At 39.9% G+C, this 20,429-nt stretch overlaps 1 protein-coding gene across 1 annotated transcript in view; it reads right to left on the bottom strand.

Annotated features, from left to right (window-relative positions):
• Positions 1–19,735, bottom strand: part of LOC102811210 (D-tyrosyl-tRNA(Tyr) deacylase 1-like) — a 224,561-nt gene extending 204,826 nt beyond the window's left edge. The window contains exons 1-3 of the mRNA XM_006860643.1: positions 19,619–19,735; positions 12,112–12,202; positions 8,842–9,077 (exon numbers count right to left, since the gene is read on the bottom strand). Coding sequence (XP_006860705.1) covers positions 8,842–9,077; positions 12,112–12,202; positions 19,619–19,661 — 370 coding nt within the window. The 5' untranslated portion in view covers positions 19,662–19,735. The remainder of the gene's footprint in view (positions 1–8,841; positions 9,078–12,111; positions 12,203–19,618) is intronic.
• Positions 19,736–20,429: the final 694 nt, after the last annotated feature.

The following is a 20,429-nucleotide window of genomic DNA, read 5'->3' as shown; positions in this document are numbered from 1 at the left end:
TCTGTGTATTCTTTCGCTATCCCTATCGCCGCTGGATCTCCCCTCCTCGTGAACCAAAAACTCGTGACAACTATGTCGGGGTCAGACCCCGACAACGACTTAAATATTTTCTCCATTTGTCATAATGTTATTTATTGCTCCAGTTATAAAGATTTTTGCTTTCTTTACATTGATGTGCAATCCATATTGAACGCTGTGATCTTTGAAGTTCATCAGCAAGGATTTGAAGTTCTCTTTGCTCTCAGAAAGCAAGGCTGTAACATCTGCATATGGTGGTGGTGATGTGCTGTGGAGTCGATTCCAACTCACAGAGACCCTGAATAGGGTTTCTAAGGATGTAAATCTTTATGAGAGCGAAAAGCTTCATCTTTCTCCTGCAGAATGGCTGGTAGTTTTGAACTGCTAACCTTGAGGTTAGCAGCCTGACTAGTAGCCACTATGCTACAGCAGATTGAGATTGTTAATGAGTCTTCCTCCAATCCTGAGGCCATGTTCTTCTTCACACAATTCGATTTCTCGAAATTATTTTTTCAGCATACAGAATGAAATAAAAAGGGTAAAAAAAATATGACCTGAAGCACACCTTTCCTGATTTTAAACAACTGTGACCTTGTTCTATTTGAATAACTGCCTCTTGGTCTATATACAAGTTCCTCATGAGCTCAATTAAATGTTCTGGAACACACATTCATTGAAATGTTATCAATAGCTTGTCGTGATCCACAAAGTGAAAAGTTCTTACATAGCCAACAAACAACAGACATCTTTCTGGTATTCTCTGCTTTCAGCCAAGATTCATCTGCTATCAGAAATAACATTCCTCATTCCACATTCTCCTCTGAATTTGGCTTGAGCCTCTGATTATTCCCTATCAATGTACTATTACAGCTGCTATTTAATTATCTTTAGCAAAATTTCATTTGCATGTGATATTAATGATACTGTCCAATGATTTCCACATTCCACTGGGTCACCTATTTGGAATAGGCACAAATATGGATCTCTTAAAATCAATTGTCCAAGTAGTGTTCTCTCAAATTTCTTGGCATAGATGAATACGCGCCTTCAGTGCTACATCAGTTTGTTGAAAGATTTCTATTTGTATTCCATCAATTCCTAGTGCCTTGTTCTTTGCCAGTGCCATCAGCGCATCTTGGATTTCTTCCTCAGTATCACTGGCTCTTCATCATAGGCTACCTCTTGAAATGGTTTGCACAATGACCATTTTCTTTTTGCTATAGTGACTATGTGTATTCTATCTTTTGATGTTTTCTGCAGTATATAATATTCTGCCCACATAATCCTTCAAAATCTCAAGTCAAGACTTGAATTTTTTCATCAGTTCCTTAAGCTTGAGTAATGCTGACCATGTTCTTCCACTTTCGTTTTTTTAACTCCAGGTGATTGCATATTTCATTGTAATACTTGACTTTGTCTTCTAGTGCTGCCCATTGAAGTTTTTTGGTCAGCCCATTTACGTCCTTCATTTCTTCCATCTGCTTTAGCTTCTCTACGCTGGAGAACAAGTTTAAGATTCTCTTCTGACATCCATTTTGGTCTTTCCCTTCTTTCTAGTCTTTTTTTTTTTTTTAAGGTATTTATTGTGGATTGAGTGAAGGTTTACAGGGCAGATCATCAGTTTTACATTCAACAAATTATACACCTTGTTTTATTACAATGATTATAATCCCCTCCATGTACCATCAGTTAACAGTATTTCTCTCTATCCACTTTAGCTTTTAAAAAACAACAACACACAAAATAAAAACACCCACGCATATATACTAATTTACACCTCCAAAGGGCACATTCTGCAAGCTGGCCTCCTGGCCACCAGCTCTTAGTCCCTCTCTTCCCATGAATCTAGAGTCCTCAGCCACTCCCCCTCAATAGGCCCCCATCTCTACTTCCATGGATGGTTTTGCACTTAGCATCAGGAAGAGGGATTTGTAGCAATGGTTCCAGACACGTGGAAGCATGAGGTTTTAAAAAAGAAACAATGAAGGAGTATGGGATAAAATGCTTCAGCTGAGCAGCTTCTGAACCTACCTGGAGCTGATGTCAGGCTGGTTCAACTAGATGGCTGGCAGAGGGCTGGGCTTAAAGGTATCCTTCCAGCCTGAGGCCCAAGGCCACATGCATGTAAATAAGATTAGTCCAAAAGAGAAGAAAAGATTGAACTTGAGTGTTTCTAAAAAGAGTTTTGAGTTTGACAGCCGTTCGGATATGGACTTCTCCTGCCTATTATTGTAAGATAGACCTACATGTGTGACAGATATGAATATTGGGAATTATGATTATAGAGAGCGTGTAAGCCCACCATCAGCCTATACTTGATTGAATTTTCTAAAAGAGGAGTTAGAATTTGCCCAGAAAAAAAATCGGCTTTTTGCAGAGTATGGGGCCTTCCTTAGGTGGAATCCTAAGCCCCACCCAGAACCTTCTTATTCAGCACATTTGCATTTGAAAACGCATGCAAGTCAACTCAGAACTGCTGGGAGAACAGGAGATTCTTGATTGAAAGAAAACAGAAAAAAGGCAGACTGTTTAAAAAAAAAAAAAAAAAGCTTGCTTAAAAAAAGCTGTTTGCCTTGGAGGCATCAAGGCCAGAAAACTCTACCCATGAGAGAAAGTCCCCTTGTAGGACTGAAAGTTAAAGGGCACCAGCAAGCTGTATGCTTACTGGTGACCACCTGGGACTACTAGTGAGTAGAATTGGGGGAACTGCAGGAATGAAGACCTGGCTGAGTTTAGACATGTTCTATTGGCACCGATTGACTATGAGATGAGAAAGAAAAGAAGAAGTGCTGACTGATCTGACATTTAGGGAGTTGTGTGAACTCCTAAGCCCACAGCACTGACCAAGCCCATGGGGGCTACAGCTGAGAGTGAAGCAGCCAACCGGTATGAAGTGCAGGGAGGTGTGTGTGAATTCCCAAACTTGTAACTGTTACCCATCTGACCTAGCTTGGATGGCTAGGGCTGAACTGACCAGAACACAACCAGACAAAGATGACAATGCTTGATAATATGAAAAAGTGTAAATTGCTACAATTTGATGGGCCTGGAGTTTTGCTTATGGATGCAGTTGCTCAAAATATGAACTGGAATGGGAGATTCTTCATATTAAGGGACATGTTTGTCTCCTCGGTGTATTGGGTTGTGAGGGACAGGCAATTTAGACATTGGCTTTTAAAAAGTGGGGGAGCTATAAAGGAATGAAGTGGCTGTCTTATAAGCCTTCATAAGTTTTAGAATGAGGGGACAAGGTAGAATCCCCACTGAATAGTTTTCCTCCTTTCCAGATGGGTCTGGTGAAAGGGAGTGGGCGATAATTCAATTGTGAATAATTAGCTGGATTAATTATGATTGTCAAAACTGTAATTGTAGCAGATATATAACTAAAAGGGGAGTAATGAATCTTTCATTTCAGGAACAGACAATCCCAGGAACATTAAGAAGGAAGAGCATTAGTGGAGCGTGGGATCCCTGCCTGGAAAAGAGGCAACAGCAGAGATGACATCAAAGGGGGTGCCATGGAAAGAGAGAGTAGGTGTGGACTCTGGCTGTGTGCCAACAGGCAGGAGGCTGCCTTGCAGAATGTGCCCTGTGGACATTTAAATCAATACATATTTTTTGGTTTGTTTTTATGTGTACATCAAACATTTTTGCTTTGTTCACTTGTGAAATATAAGACATAAATGGGGTCAGAGCATTTTTGGTTGTACATGTTTTAGTTATACCATCTTAGGCGCAAGTATGACTTTATAATTTTCTTTATTCAGAGATTATTTATATGGTTTATAGGTATCAAGTTGACAAGGGGTAGGCTGTGATCGTTAAGGTTCTATGTCAACTTGACTAGGCCAGGATCTCCAGCGGTTTAACAGTTAAGATGTGCTTATTCCCATGGTGATGAGACTTAATACAGGCACAGTTAACTCTATGATGAGCAGCCATAAATAGCCAATCAACTGAAGGAATACTTCCCAATATAAGGATCACATGAGAAAAGACTCTCACTCGCTCTCTTCTGCTGGGGACCTGGCACTCTACAATTTTAAGTCATTGCCTTGATAATACATGTCTCTTTATATTTGTTGTTGTTAAGTGCTGTTGAGTTGGTTCTGACCCCTAGCGACCCTGTATAGGGTTTCCAAGGAGCAGCTGGTGAGCTTTAACCTCCGACCTTGCAGTTCAAACCGACTTTGAAGTCCAGCGCATTAATCCACAGTGCCACACCAGGATTCCACTTCTCTTCATATATATTGTTGTTATGTGCCGTTCAGACTCATAGCAACCCTTTACAGGGTTTCCGAGGCTGTAAATCTTTATGGGAGCAAAAAGCCTTGTCTTTCCCCTGCAGAACAGCTGGTAGTTTTGAACTGCTGACCGTGAGATTAGCAGCCTGATTTGTAACCACTACGCTACCAGAGCTCTATATATATATGTTCGTATGTAATACACCGACATATGTAAGTTTCACTGGTTTTGCTTCTTTAGAAAACCCAGCCTAAGACAGAGGGCAATATACAAAAAGAGGGAGGTTGGCAGAAGAATGATGAAGACAGGTGAAAACATAGGGAGGTATGCAAAGATTAAAGAGGACAGAAGTAAACAGTGTTATATACACAACTCTGTAACAACAGAATCCTGCAGGTAGATACATGGACAGACACATAGGCTGAATGAGAATGGGAGGGAAAGTGGAAGTATACCCACAGACATATAATAATTTGTAAGAGAATATTTATACATGGATATTTGTACCTTTGTTACAAACACACCTAGGAAAGTGGTGGAGCATACAGGGGGCAAAATGATGTCATTTTCTTAGATATTATCAAATATCTTAAGGCAATGAGTTTCTGATCCTGGGACTCAGGACCATAGTCTCAGGGGCACCATGGTCAACTGGCATAACATAGTCCACAAACAGTGTTCTACACCCTGTCATGGTGATTAATAACTATGATTTTAAAAGCTAATGAGCAATTATCTAAAGTGCAACTACTAGTCTCTCCCTGTATGGAAGAAGAAAGAGGGATGAAATTTGAAGATGCTTGGGATCAACTAATCCAGTGGACCAATGGAGCAGGTGAACATCAGTCACCATGACTCTGACACCAGAACCATGTGGTGGCCAGCGACAACTACCAACTGCTCTAAAAAGGGTCACATTAGAAATTCCCGGCTAGAGTGGCAGAAAATGTGGAACAAAACTCAAAATTATTAAAAAAAATAAAAATAAAAAGACTGAGCTTACTCATAGGACATTAGAGGAAACTGAGACAATGGCCCTTGACCACCCTTCAGGTCTGGAATAGAACTCATCCTCGTGGCCCAATTTTCAGTCAAGCAGTAAACAGGTATATATATTGAGGCAACATTAGTAAAATGTGCTCACTACAGAATGGTCAATCATTCAAGATGAAAAGAGCAACATTTTCCTAAGGGCAAAGTGGAGAAGGGATGGGAAAGAGGGTGGAATGGAAATATGAACTATAAGAAGGAAATGGGCTAACTGTCGTTCCACGAAGGAGATTGCAATCATAGAGATGAAACAAAGTGTAGTATTTGTTAAATGTAAAATGACGATCTATAAACCTTCATTCAATTCACAATAAAAAGTTTAAAAAAAAAAAAAGTCTCACATCGAAATGCATTGACAAATGATGCTCAATATTTTTTCTTATTATTTTTGAAGAAAAGGGCAGAACATTCTCTTTCTGATAATGGTAGTAAATGCAACTTATCCCAGAAATATGAAGACAGATCAGAAATGCAGAAATGAATGGCCTTATTAAAAAGTATTTCAGACTCATAATTTTCCCACAAACTAGAACCATTATTCCAACATCTTGATTAGTCTAGCTAGATTATCATTCCTGGCAATATATAATGTTATGGATTAAACTGTATGCCAAAAAAACAATGCGTTCCTTAAGACAACACGGCTCTGTGATACAGGGATAGAGGCATAGTCTGAAGATGGGAAATAATACTAAGATGCTTGACTGTCTTATGAATATTGGTTTCCCTTGCCTACTATTGTAAAATAGATACTTGAGTGGGATAGAAGGGACTGTCGGGAAACATGACTACAGAAAGCCTGTAAGCCCGTCTTCAGCCTATAACTGACTGGAATACCTAAAAGGGATTCTACAACTTGCCCAGTGAAATAGGTCTCTTGTGGAGCCTATGTTGTATATAGGACCTTAGTTGGAATCCTGGGCCTCATCCAGAACCTTCTGAGGTGGGGCATTCCCACTAGAAAGGACAAGCAGACCCGCCTGGAATAGCTGGAGCAACAGAAGATACATCTTCAAAGAAAGATCGATCAGGAAAAACCCAAAACAAAAATGACAGCATGATTGGCTAGTATAAGAACAAGCAAGTTGTTCACCGGGAAGCCATCAAGGCAAGCAATCAAATCCCTTCAGGTCAAACCCACCTCTATGACTGAACCTCAAAGAGAACACATGAGCAGACATGCAAGCTTGCTGGCAATCACACTGGTCTATCAGTGAGTGGAAGAGGGGGAAAGGCAGCAATGAAGAAATGGGCTGAGTTCAGCCATCTTCCATAGACTCCCATTGACCTTGAGATGAGAGAAGAGGAAGGGCTGGTTGGTCCAAAGTGTGGTGAGACCTGGGGATTCCTGAGCCCATGGACAAGGACATAGCCACAGAGGGCTAGAGCTGAGAGTGAAGCATCCAGCTGATATGAAGTGAGGAGAGACGTACAAAAACACTCAAACTTTTAAATAGTACCCATTTCACCTAGCCTCTATGGCTTGATAATCAGAACTCGACCAGAGGAAGATAAAAAAGAAAATAATTTTTGATACAGGAAACGAGGGTAAATTGCTACAATTCGATAAACATGCCCTATACTCATGGAGGTAGTAGCTCAAAATACCAACAGAGAAGGAAGGAATCTTCATATCAAGTATCAATGCTATCCCCTCTCTATACAAGAGTAGATAGGGACAGGCAACTTAGACAATGGCTACCTAAAATGAGGGCGCGATAAAGGCACGAAGTGACTGGCTTACGAGGTTTCAAGAGGGAATTTAGTTTAAGAGCATGGGGGGAAAGATAAGTCCCATTAAATAGCTTTCATCTTGTCTAGATGGGTCTGGTAAAAAGAGATGGGAATAAGATTCTTATGATTCTTATCCCCATCTCTTTTAACAGTCATGATAACAAATAGTGAATAATTGTTATCATGACTAATTGCAACTTTCACAATTGTAAAGGTAGAAGTTTTGTAACAAAAATGGGGGAGCAGTTAATCTTACAGTCCAGAAACAGAGGACCTTAGGACCATCAAGGGAGAAGAGCACGTACAGAATGTGGGACCCTATCCAGAGCAGCAGCACCAGAGATGGAGGCAAAGATGGGACATGGAGAGAGGAAGCATCTAAAGACTCTAGATTCAGGGAAAGAGAGGGACTGAGACCTGGCAGCCAGGAGATAGACTTGCAGAATGTGCCCTTGGTTGTGTAAATTATTATATATGCCTGAAAGTTTCAAAAAAAAAAAAAGCTAAATGAATAGCGAGAAATACTGGTAACTGATGATACATGGAGGGGAGTATAATCATTGTAATGAAACGAAGTATATGATTTGTTGAAAGTAAAACTGATGATCTGCCCTATAAACTTTCACTCAATTCACAATAAAAACTTAAAATAAAATAAAACAATGTGTTGGAGTCCTCCTAACCTCAATACCTATGAATATAATCCTATGTGGAAATAGGGTTATGTTATGCTAAGCAGGCAATGTCAGAGAAGGATGGATACTAAACTTTTAATGACATGTTGTTGTTGTTGTGTCTAAGGGCTGATGAGCCAGTTCTAACTCATAGTGACCCTTTATAGGGTTTCCAAGGAGAAGCTGGTAGATTTGAACCACCAACCTTGTAGTTAGCAGTCCCAGTGCTAGTCCTGCAGCACCACACTTAAGACTCTTCTAATTGACATAAAGTGCAATATAGACAAAGATAAGGCAACACAAACAGAAAGACAGTATCTGATGATGACAGAGGCAGATGAATCTATAAACCAAGGCACTCCAAGGACTGTGACTACTAGAACCTGACCAACACAAAGACCTTTCCCTAGAGCCAACACCCTGAATTGGAACTTCGAACCTCCTAAGCAATGAAAAAAACTCATCTCTGTTCTTTAGAGCCACTCACTTGTGGTATTTCTGTTACATAAGCACTAAAATATGCAGGTAAGCAAAGACTTAAACCTGTGCTATCTAATATGGTTTCACATAGTTACTGAGCACTTGAAATGTGGCTGATCCAAATTGGGATGCACTATAAGTACAAATTACATACCAGATTTTGAAAGTTAACAAATAATTTAGAATATCTCAATATTTTTCCATTGAATACATGGTAAAATTATAATATTTTGGGTATACTGAGTTAAATAAAATATATTATTAAAATTGACTTCACCTGTTTCTTTTTACTTTTTTTAATGTGGCTACTAGAAATTTTTAAATAACATATGTAGCTTGCATTTACAGCTCACATTAAATTTCTAGTGGCCAGGAGTGACCTAAGCAATCAAAGAAACAATACTATATCAGATCCACTTCTGGGTTCCTAAACATTTTCAAAATGCAAGCAAAAGAATGAAGAATGAGTATTCAGAGGACATGTGGTAAGTACAAGAACAACAGAAGCAAAAGCAGCTATTATGCTGGTTTAAGTAAATAATTTTCTAGAAAAGAAGATGCAATTACAGATTCTTTTTACTTTTGCCCTGAAGCGTCCTGAAGGCTCCCTTCCTGGGCATGAGTTCACTCTCCTGCGTACCTTTGATAAACTCTGGTCTGTATGCCTTCCGCAGCTGCTCCAGGAAGCTGTTGTAGAAGCCCTCAGCCTGTGCTGTGGGCATGGCCAGGTGGAAGTCAGGCTTGTTCCCCTTGAGGATACTCTGCAGGGTGAACTGGCTGACACAGAGCACCTCATACTGTTTGTCCATCACACTTTTCGACCAGTGCTTTCCGCTCTCATCCTCAAACACACGCAGGTTTAAAATCTTTCGGACCCTGCAATGAAAAGCAGCAATGAGAACTACCTGGTGAATAATGGGCCCTCACCACAACCCAAACAGGCAAAACCGCACCAGGATTTCGTCAAATAAGGACAGAATGCTGATTCCATCACTTACAGGAGACACGAATGTGGACAAAGCACTTAACTACTCCATGTCTCAATTTTCTTGTAATAATGTCCTATTCCACAGGGGTTGTTTGGGGATTCCCTTATTTTTTGCCAGTCCCTCCAATTTTCAGGAGCTACTAGTGGGAACTGGGGTAAAGATGACAACCACCCATTATGTGCTTCTTCAAGTCAGTGGATATTTTTTTAATGGGTCAAATTCTAATTTTTTATAGAAGAATTCAATCTTTACATTGGAATAAATTATATCACATTTTTACATACCTTCTAGGAATAACTCAAAATGAACAATTTAGCAAATACAATGAGATAAAACCCATCATTGTTGCAAATATACAAAGGAATCTAGGGAAAGATACTTTGAGAACTATGCCACATGATCCTTAAGCCTCAGAGAGGTCTGTCCTATACTTGTTAATGACAAAAGGTTGTCATCACTACCTGGGCAAAGAAGCTGACCAGGTAAAATGTAGTAGGTCAGATCTGAGAAACACAGTAAGTAACCACCTATATGAGAGTTGAAATTCCACCATTTGAAAGCCACTTTTTTTTATGGTATTGAAGACAAAGGCAGTTAACACTCCCAGGGGGCTTCCTGTGGGCCAAAATTCTAAAAGCTAATTCTAAACACAAATTCATAGGGTGGAATAGTGGTGGGTTTGTCTTATACTGAGTCACAATTCTTACCTACCAAGTTAAGTGTTAGCTCTCTAGTGCATCAGGACCATAAGAAGACCAACACTCAGAGCCCCAGTTTTCAGACACTTACACCCCTTTATGGGAGAAAGATGAGGCTTTCTACTCCCATGAGGATTTAAAGCCTTGGAAACCCAACTCAGGGGTTGCTATGAGTAGGAAAAGATTCTGTGGCACTTAACAACAACAACAACCCCTTATATACCCAGGGGACAGAAATTAAATTACCAACATCTGAAGTAATACTGAACTGGCATTACCAATCATCAGCACCTCATAGGAATTAGGTTCTGAGTCTAATTTTCACCCTCAAGCAAAAGAGACAATAGCAAAACATTAAGTCCTGATAGGCAAGACTGGGTGGGTTCTGGGTACCTAAGGAGCAAAATAAACAGATCTAAGCTGCGTGAAAGCACTCGACTGCTAACCACAAGGTCAACGGTTCAAACCTACCAGCCACTCCTCAGAAAATCTATACAGGGTCGCTATGAGTTGGAAGCAACTCAACAGCACTTAATAAGAAGTATCTAAAATGGGCCAAGTAGTGGTGGTGGTGGTTGCTGCTGTCAAGTACCATTGAGTAGGTTCTGTGTCATAGCAACCCTGTATAAGGTTACCAAAGAGCGGCGCATGAATCTGAACCACTGACCTTGCAGTTCAAACCAACTGTCAGGGACAGATTAGGACCCCTGGGCCCTAGGCCTCTCTTACTCCACCCCTTTGCCCTGAGTCCTCTCCTATTAAACAGGGATCAAGGAAGAGGGGAGGACATCTCTAGTCCAACAAGAATAGTAACACTGAAAAGAACAGACTGGAGACAAAGATTAGGATATCAAAACCTGAAACCCTAAGAGAAGCAATTGGCCGCAGACAGACAACCCATGAAGATAACATTTATAGCTGACAACTGCAGAAGGCACTCCGTTTCCAAGATTCCTGTGCCCCATCACTAAAAAAACAATGAATATTCAACATACCACTCCTCCTAATCAATATGTATTAGCCCACTCTTGGAGGAAGAGACCCCATACCTTTATGAGCCAGTACACCCCAACCCCAAAGGGTCTTCTGCACTCGCGGGAGACAGACCCACTTCTCTCTTTGACATGTACTTTTGCTTTGACCTACTCTAATCTATGCTCGCTAATTCTACCAGGTCTTCTCCACTCAAAGAGACAGACCCACTTCTCTCTCTGAAGCATACCTTTGCTTTGCAATAAAGAGCTTCTAAGTGAATACTTACTGTTCATGTGTGACTGAGAAGCAGCGATTCAGTGGGACTAATTCTTTAGACCTCCCAAGAGCAAAAGGGACCAGGGTACAAATGTGACATAACCATGCAGTCCAGTGAACTACCCCACAGTGCCACACCAGGACTCCCAAGAGCCACTGAGTCAGTTCCAACTCATAGCAACTCTGCATAGGGTTTCCGAAAAGCAGCTGGTGAGGTTGAACCAATAATCTTACAGTTCAAACCAACCTGCAGTCCAGTGCATTAACCTGCAGCACCACACCAGGTAGGAAGAAGAAAAGCATCACAGGAGAGGATCAACTATACTAAGAGAGTCCATTAAGCAGAAGCAATGGCAAACTCCCTTAATTAGGTCAAAATAGCACCCAGATTCTAATAGGGCTCTTGTTTTTCACTAAGTATGTGTGCATGACTCTGGGCATATGATTCAACGTTTCTGAGATCCAGGTCATGATGTATATATACAATGCATCGCCAGGCATTTTTAAATATAAGTAGTGCCCAGAGTTTATTGGCCAAATTGAAAAACAGAAATCGTTTATGAGAAGAAAAGAGACTCAGTGTTTGCATTAAGAGAAAAAGAGGTCTAGTTCACAATGTAAAAACAAATCAGCACAATGGTGAAATTGTGCTTCTACTCCACAGGTAACCTGATGCTGTTATATGCCATCAAGAGTTCCAATTATCAGTGACCCTGTATAGAATCTCCAGGGAGCACCTAGTGGGTTTGAATGGCCAACCTTGTAGTTGGTAGTCCCGTGCTTATCCTGTAGCACCACAACAGGAGTCTGTACAGGTAACCTAGTGGGTGACATACTAGATTCTTCCTCAGACTAGAAAACATACTTCATCTAATAGGACAATTGATACAGGTAAAAAATAGTATGGAAATGTCCAGTATGACCACCACGTATACCATTCAAATAGCAATGATGTGGAAATCCGCATCTTACATGTACTCCAATTCTTTCTGTGTATCTTCCAGAGAAATACCCAGCAACACACAGAGGCCTTGTCCAATGGCACTGATCTGCTCTCCTCCGACTGGAAGGAAATGAACATGGAAAAAGATTCAGAATCTAAACGATACGAAGCATTTTTAAGTAACTAAGGGGAATATTTTAAATATCCCTCATACTTCTTGTAATTTCATTGGCTAAAGCCAGTAAGCATTCAAAACTAAAAGAAGCCAAATAAATGCAGTGAGACAATCATAGTTCATGTTCATTCTGATTTTATATCTGGAAATAATGGCAGCTATGAAGTGAAGCAACACTTTAGGATTACATTTTCCTCTGTATCATCTTGAGTAATACACCTAAAACTTCCTATGTTTGAGCTTACCCATCTGTACACACAGAATAGTATTTTCTCTCCGCCCTTTCCCCCACCCCCAAGAAATCAGCAAAGCTGGTAACACACAGAGGGCACAAAGGGAAAACATTCACACCATGAAAACAAAGACGCATGATTATTCCTACTTATTAGAGAATGTATTACACAAAGAACCCATGATTTCTGAGTTAAACTTCAACTAAACAAACTGTTTTTACCAGTTAGCACTGAAATTATATTTAAGCCAATAATCTAAGCTTTTAAAATCATACACCTCATCCATAAAAAATATCTTAGTACACATTCCCAACATTTGTGTATTTATCACCAAATGCATTCCCTACTATTAGACACTATTTCAAATGTTAGTACAGAATATTTAGACCAAAATTCATCATTATGATGATGAATCTAACATAACATTTGAAATGGTGATCTTAAGCATTTTCTTTCCTTTTTGGGGTGCATGGGGTAGGGTGGGATAATTTTTTGCCAATTTTTATTAGATTATATTTGTTTTATTATCTCGTCATATGCTGACTTTTCTTACAATCAGGATTACAATGGAGAGTGTTTTATCATTTTCTTGTTGTTTTCTTCTTCTGGATAATAATACCTATAAACATCTCTAATAAGACAACTTTCCCTAAACTCCTTTTAATATTTGCATCCCATCATGTGTTGTTGTTGTTAAGTGCAGTCGAGTCGATTCCGATGCATAGTGATCCTGTATAGGGTTTCCAAGGAGAAGCTGGTGAGCTTGAATCTCCGAACTTGCAGTTCAAAGGACTTCACAGTCTGACGCATTAGCCCACAGCGCCACACCAGGACTCCCCCATCATGTGGGACAGCTGTATTCTACAAGTGGATTAACCATTTCATTTTGTTGGATATATGGTTTGAGTCCCATCATTTGCCTGTCAGTCTGTCATGCTGTGGTAACCTGCATGTTTCTGTAAGGCGGGAATATATCCCACCAGTATTTCCAACCTCAGTAGGTTAACCCACGGTGGACAGGCTTCAGCAGAGCTTCCAGACTAAGACAGACCAGGAAGAAGGACCTGGAAATCTACTTCTGAAAAATACTGGCCAGTGAAAATTTTATGAATAGCAACAAGACACTGTCTAATATACTACCAGAAGGTGAGACCCTTAGGTTGAAAGATACTCAAAATACAACAGGGAAAGAACTGACTCCTCAAAGTAGAGTTGACCTAAATGACATGAATGGAGCAAAGCTTTAGGGGTCTCCAACTGTTAATGTGACATGACTCAAAATGAGAAGAAACTGTGGCAAACATCCATTAATAATTGTAACACAGACTACACAAAGTATGACTCTAAAAAAGTGGGAAGTCATTAAAATGAAATTCAAGAAATTCATATCAATATCCCAGGCATCAGTATTGGAGAGCTGAAATGGACTGGTATTAGCCATTTGGAATTGGACAATCATATGGTCTACTACACCAGAAATGACAAATTAAAGTGAAATGACATCCCATTCACTGTCAAAATTAACATTCTGAGCTCTATCTTGGAGCACAATACTGTCAGTGACAGGATAATATTGATAGAGCATAGTAGTTACGAATCGGGCTACTAACCTCAAGGTCTGCAGTTTGAAACTACCAGCCGTTCTGCGGGAGAAAGATGAGGCTTTCTGCTCCCGTAAAGATTTATAACTTCAGAAACCCTGTGCAGGGTCACTAAGAGTCAGAACCAACTCCCCAGTACTTAACAACAATAGCAACAAAGAAAACCAGTTAATATGACTATTATTCAAATTTGCCTTCCAACCACTAATGCCAAAAGTGAAGACGTTGAAGATTTTTACCACCTTCTATAGTTTGGAATTGATCAAACTTTGAGTAAAGACGATTGATAATTTATTGGTGAAAGGACTGCAGAGGTTGGAAACAAAGAAGGTTCAGTAGTTGGAAAATACAGCCTTGGTGAATAAACCACATAGGAGATTACATGATAGAATTTTACAAGACCAACAACTTTTTCTTTGCAAATACCTATTTTCAACAACATAAATGACCACTACATATGTGGACTAAAGCTCTGGGAAACGACAGAATACAGACTGAAATAATTCAACAAACAGATGTAGCTCTGGAGGCATTCATTTGTTTATACCAAGATGTTTGGAAATCAGCTATCTGGCCAACTGACTGGAAAAGATAAGAAAGGTGATCCAACAGAATACGGAAACCATCTAACAATATAATTTCCAGCAAATGCAAGCAAAATTTTGCTCAAGATAATTTAAAAACTGTTGCAGAAGTACACCAACAGGGAGCTCCCAGAAATTCAAGCCAGATTCAGAAGAGGCAGAGAATACCAGAAATACGTTTACTTGTTTATTATTGACAATGCAAAGGTATTCAATTGTTCTGATTATAACAAACTATGGATAACATTGCAAAGAATGAGTATTCCAGAACACAGACCAAGAGGCAGTTGTTAGAACAGAATAAGAGGATACTGAATTGTTTGAAATCAGGAAAGGTATGCACCAGGATTGTATCCTTCCATTATACTTATTCAATCTGCATGCTGAGAAAATAATCTGATAAACTAGATTATATGAAGAAGAGTGTGGCATGAGTATTGGAGGAAGATTCATTAACTCCATGCAATACGCAGACGGCACAACCTTACTTGCTGGGAGTGAGGAGGACTTAAAATACTTACTTATGAAAATCAAAGACTACAATCTTCAGTATGGCTTGCACCTCAATTCTTTTCAAGAAAACAAAAATCCTCAAAAATAACATCATGATAAATGGAGAAAAAAGATTGAAGGTGTCAAAGACTTCATTTTGCTTGATCCACAATCAACACATATGGAAGCAGCAGTCAAGGAATTAAAAGATATGCTGCATTAGGCAAATATGCTGCAAAAGACCTCTTTAAAGTATTAAAAAGCAAAGATGTCAGTTTGAGGACTAAGGTACACCTTGCCCAAGCCATTGTATTTTCAATCACCTCATACACATGAAAGTTGGACAACGAATAAGGAAGACCATAAAAGAATTGATGCATTTGAGTTATGGTATGGGCAATTAATATTGAAAGTACCATGGACTGCCAGAAGAACAAACAAACATGCTTAGAGAAAGTACAGCCAGAATGCTCCTTAGAAGCAAAAATGAGGAGACTTCATCTATCATTCTTTGGACATGTTGTGGGGATCAGTCCATGGAGAATGACATCATTCTTGATAAAGCTGAGTCAGTGAAAGAGAAAGACCCCCAATGAGATGGACTGACACAGTGGCAGAAACAATGGGCTCAAACAAACAATAATTGGAAGGATGGTGCAGCACTCAGTAGTGTTTCGTTCTGTTGTGAATAGAGTCACTAACAACAACAACATATATGTAGGCATCACAGTGCTTATCTTGCAACTACAACTGGGATCCTTAAAACAAGAGCTAAAATATGGCCTTGAGTATATTCCCCTAATTTTGAGCCCATCTCAAGAACAGATTTGATCCACCGAACACTAATGACCAAAAACCAGACGAGTTGTGAGATGATATCAAAGACATCATAAAGAAGAAAGCACAGAAAAGACCAAAATGGATATCAGAAGAGACTATGAAATTTTCTCTTGAACACAAAGTAGCTAAAATGAAAAGAAGAAATGATGAAGTAAAAGAGCTGGATAGATTTCAAAGGGCAGCCCAAGAAAACACAGTGAAATGTGCAAAGACTTGGGAGTTGGAAAACCAAATGAGAAGAACACACTTGGCATTTCTCAAGCTGAAATAACTGAAGGAAAAATTCAAGCTCTGAGTTGCAACACTGAAGGATTGTATGGCAAAATACTGAACTATGCAGAAAATATCAAAAGATAGAAAGAAGAAACAGGATCATTATATCAAAAAAAGGGGGGGGAATTAAGTCATTTCAATAGGTAGCAGATGATCTAGAACTCATGGTACTAAAGGAAGAAATCTAAGTGGTACTGAAGGCATTGGCGAAAAAAATTAAGGTGCCAGGAATTGCCAAAATATCAACTGGAATGTTTGAACAAATGGATGCTGTGCTGGAAGCATCACCAGTCTATATCAAGAAATATGTAACATACATACCTGCCCAAGAAACTGGAAGAGATCCACATTTGTGCCCATTCCAAAGAAAGGTGACCCAACTGAATGTGGAAATTATCAAACAATATTATTGACATCACACAAAAGTAAAAGTTGGCTGAACATAATTCAAAAATGATTGCAGCAGTGCACAGACAAGGAACTGCCAGAAATTCAAGCTAGATTCAGAAGAGAACATGAAACAAGGATATCATTGTTGGTACCAAATGGATCTTAACTGAAAGCAGAGACTACCAGAATGATGCTTGCCTGTGTTTTATTGGCAATGCAAAAACATTAGACTGTGTGAATCATAACAAATTACGAATAACATTGTGAAGAATCAAAATTCCAGAATACTTATTTGTGCTCATTATGAACTTGTACATAGACAAGGTCAGTGGATGGAAAAGAAGAAGATACTGTGTGGTTTAAAATCAGGAAAGGAGTATGTCAGAGTTGCATCCTTTCACCATACTTATTCAATCTGTATGCTGAGCAAATAATCTGAGAAGCTGGATTATATGAAGAAGAACATGGCATCAGGATTGGAGGAAGACTCATTAACAATCTATGATATGCAGAGGACACAACTTTACTTGCTGAAAGCAATGAATACTTGAAGCACTTACTGATGAAGATCGAAGACTATAGTCTTCAGTAAGGATTATACCACAACATAAACAAAACAAAATTCCTCACAACTAGACCAATAAGCAAAAGTTGTCAAAGATTTCATTTGACCTGAAACCACAATCAACATCTACCAAAGCAGCAGTCAAGAAATCAAACAACCATACTGCAAAAGAACTCTTTAAAGACGTAACTTTGATGATTAAAGTGCACTTGTTACAATACCTGGCATTTTCAATCACTTCATATGCATCTGAAAGCCAGACAATGAATAAGGGAGACCAAAGAACTGATGGCTTTGAAATATAGCCAAGAATATTAAATATGCTATGGACTGCCAAAGAAAGAACAAATCTGTCTTAGAAGAAGTACTGCCAGAATGCTCCTTAGAAGTGAAGATGACAAGATCTTGTCTCATGTACTTTGGACATGTTATCATGAGGACCACCAGTCCCTGAAGGTCATCACACTTGGTAAAGTAGACAGTCCATGAAAAACAGGAAGGCCCTCAACAAGACAGACTGACACCATAGTTTCAATAGGTTCAAACATGGCAACAATTGTAAGGATGGCACAAAACTATGCAGTGTTTTGTTCTGTTGTACATAGAGTCACTATGAGTCAGAACTCAACAGCACCTAACAACAGTGCTTGCTTCAAAATTTCACTACAATAAATAACACTGCACTGGATATATTTGACAATAAAGGTTTTTCTATATTGGAATACGCTCAAATTTTTCCACAACACTTTTTTTTTAATTAGATTATAACAATCACCATGTTAAGGTATCAAAATGTGTCGGATCAGTATTATAAAGTGACTATCACATAATCAGATGTACAACTTCTAATCTTTTCTATCCTGACCACAAAATAGAAAGTGATATTTTAGAACCTCTGAAATAGAATATAATTCAAATATATATTACCACATTTCAGTAGGGTCAACCACATTGTAAAGGAATTAGAATGCAGTTCAACTAAAAGCCCTGGATAACTTGAAGGTTCCCCAATCTAGAATTCACAAAACACCCAGCCACAACAAACAACCTTATCGTTTTTAATACACAGGAGTTTTTGTTGTTGCTGTTTTAAATGTAAAAAATATAATCTAAGTAGTAAATTAAAATGACTCAAACTGCATTCCACAAATCTCACAGAATACATGTTGCAGGATGGAGAGTTCAGAAGACAATTGGGGAAAGCAAAAATCAACTTCAATTCTCCAATGTTTATTCAAATGTTGATAATCATATACAGTGGACTGCAAGATTCTTCTCAAAGAGCAAAATGCTTTTATGAACTTTCTCACTCTTACTGTTGCTGTTGTTAAATGCTGTCGAGTCAGTTCTTACTCTTAGTGAAGTTAAAAATTTACAGAAACTCAGCTATAAAATTAGTTTTTAAATTCCATTCATCATAGTGCTATCCTATTTCCTTTTTACTCCAGAAATAAATCCAAAACCAAAGTTACCAGAAGGGCTTAGAAATCATGAGGGTAGAAAGCAAAATAGCAGATCTAAATATATTGGGGGTGGGTTCTTTTATTTCTTTAGGAGTTTGTTTGTTTTTGAGAGCTGTATTTTTTGTGGGCACAAGAACACATGTGGTGTAGACTAGAGAGAAAGAATGTTTAAACTGAAGCAATAGTTCTACCAATAAGAACAGCAAATAGTAGGAGACAACATTAATCTTATATAAATGTTTCTAAATACCATGGTTTGCGTTTTAAAATGACTGCATTATCTACATTAATCATCATTTGGAACCCTTTAATGTTCAAACCAAACTCGAGTGACGAATTCTGTAATTTTTGACCCCATCGCTGTAGGGGTTCAGCGAGTGGCAGTGATGAGAGGCAGGTTGGGGGGCGGGGGGGCGTTCTGGTACTGTGGTTGTGCAAACTGTCAGCTCATCCAACTCTTCAAATGTGTACATTTCATAGGGAGGCAAGCTCCATAAAAACTTAGCTATTTAAAAACAATCAAAAATTTAAAAAAGAATGCTGAAAGCGGGAGCACCTGCTCCGGAAATGCTCCCGAGATGCTGTCTGTGCGACATCCCATTTTAAGGTCGGGCCACAGGGCGGCTCGAAGACACGCCACCCACAAAATCAGGTGTAATGCAAAACGCTTTTATAAAGAACTCGAAGGGGAAATCTTTAAGGCAGGGATGCGCTGGGTCCCCGGCACGTGGATGGCGTGGCTGGTGCTGCCCGGGAGCCGGCGGGAGACTCAGCCTGCCAAGGCCGAGCTCCAGTAGCATCGCAGCCTCATGGGATGGGCAGTCGCGGCTGTGTGGCCTCAGTGTAAGAGGTGCCGGGGCAGCTGGGCACAGGGTCGGGACTACTCCTCCGGGCCGGGACCCAGGCCCCGCCCGACTAACCTGTGACACTGGCCCGGGTGACGCGCTGCACTACGGCCTTCATGACGGCTGCTGCGGCGGCTGGGAGGCGCCGTTTACGCTCTAGTCTCGCGACGCTGGACGGGTCTGCGGCTGGCGCCCTCTAGGGGTAATACTCGGAAGTGCGCCGATGGGCCTGTCTGACCTAGATTGGCGGCCTCTCACCAACCGCAGTGGACACATTAACCCAGGACCTGTCTTTACCCCACTGACCACGGATAGGTTCCTGCCATTGCGTTGGTTCCAACTTATAGTTACTCTGTACAGGGTTTCCAAGGAGCGGCTGGTGGCTTTGAACCACCAACCTTGCAGTTCAAACTGACCTTGCAGTCCAGTGCATCATCCTATAGTGCTCTGCATATATGTATATAACACATGTTGTTGTTGTTGTTGTTAAGTGCCGTCGAGTCGGTTTCGACCCATAGCGACCCTGTACAGGGTTTTCGAGGGTGTAAATCTTTACGGGAGTAGAAAGCCTGATCTTTCTCCCGCGGAGCAGCTGGTAGTTTCGAACCGCTGACCTTAAGGTTCGCAGCCTCTTTTCATGCTATTAAATTCATTAATAGGACAATCAGTAAAATTTTTGTAAAATTTTTCATACACTTGGTTCTCTAGAGAACCAGTGAAGCTTACATATGCATATATACAGAGAGATTATGGAGTCCTGGTGTGGTACAGTAGGGTAAGCACTGGACTTCAAGGTCAGTTTGAACTGCAAGATCAGTTTGAACCTCAAAGTCGGCAATTCAAACTTACCAGTTAACTCATTGGAAACCCAGTACAGGGTCACTAT

This window comes from Chrysochloris asiatica, unplaced genomic scaffold (assembly GCF_000296735.1).
Source record: "Chrysochloris asiatica unplaced genomic scaffold, ChrAsi1.0 scaffold00039, whole genome shotgun sequence".
Taxonomy (NCBI): Eukaryota; Metazoa; Chordata; class Mammalia; order Afrosoricida; family Chrysochloridae; genus Chrysochloris; species Chrysochloris asiatica.
Note: the sequence above shows the minus strand (reverse complement) of the source record. Positions and strands in the feature narration are given on the sequence as shown.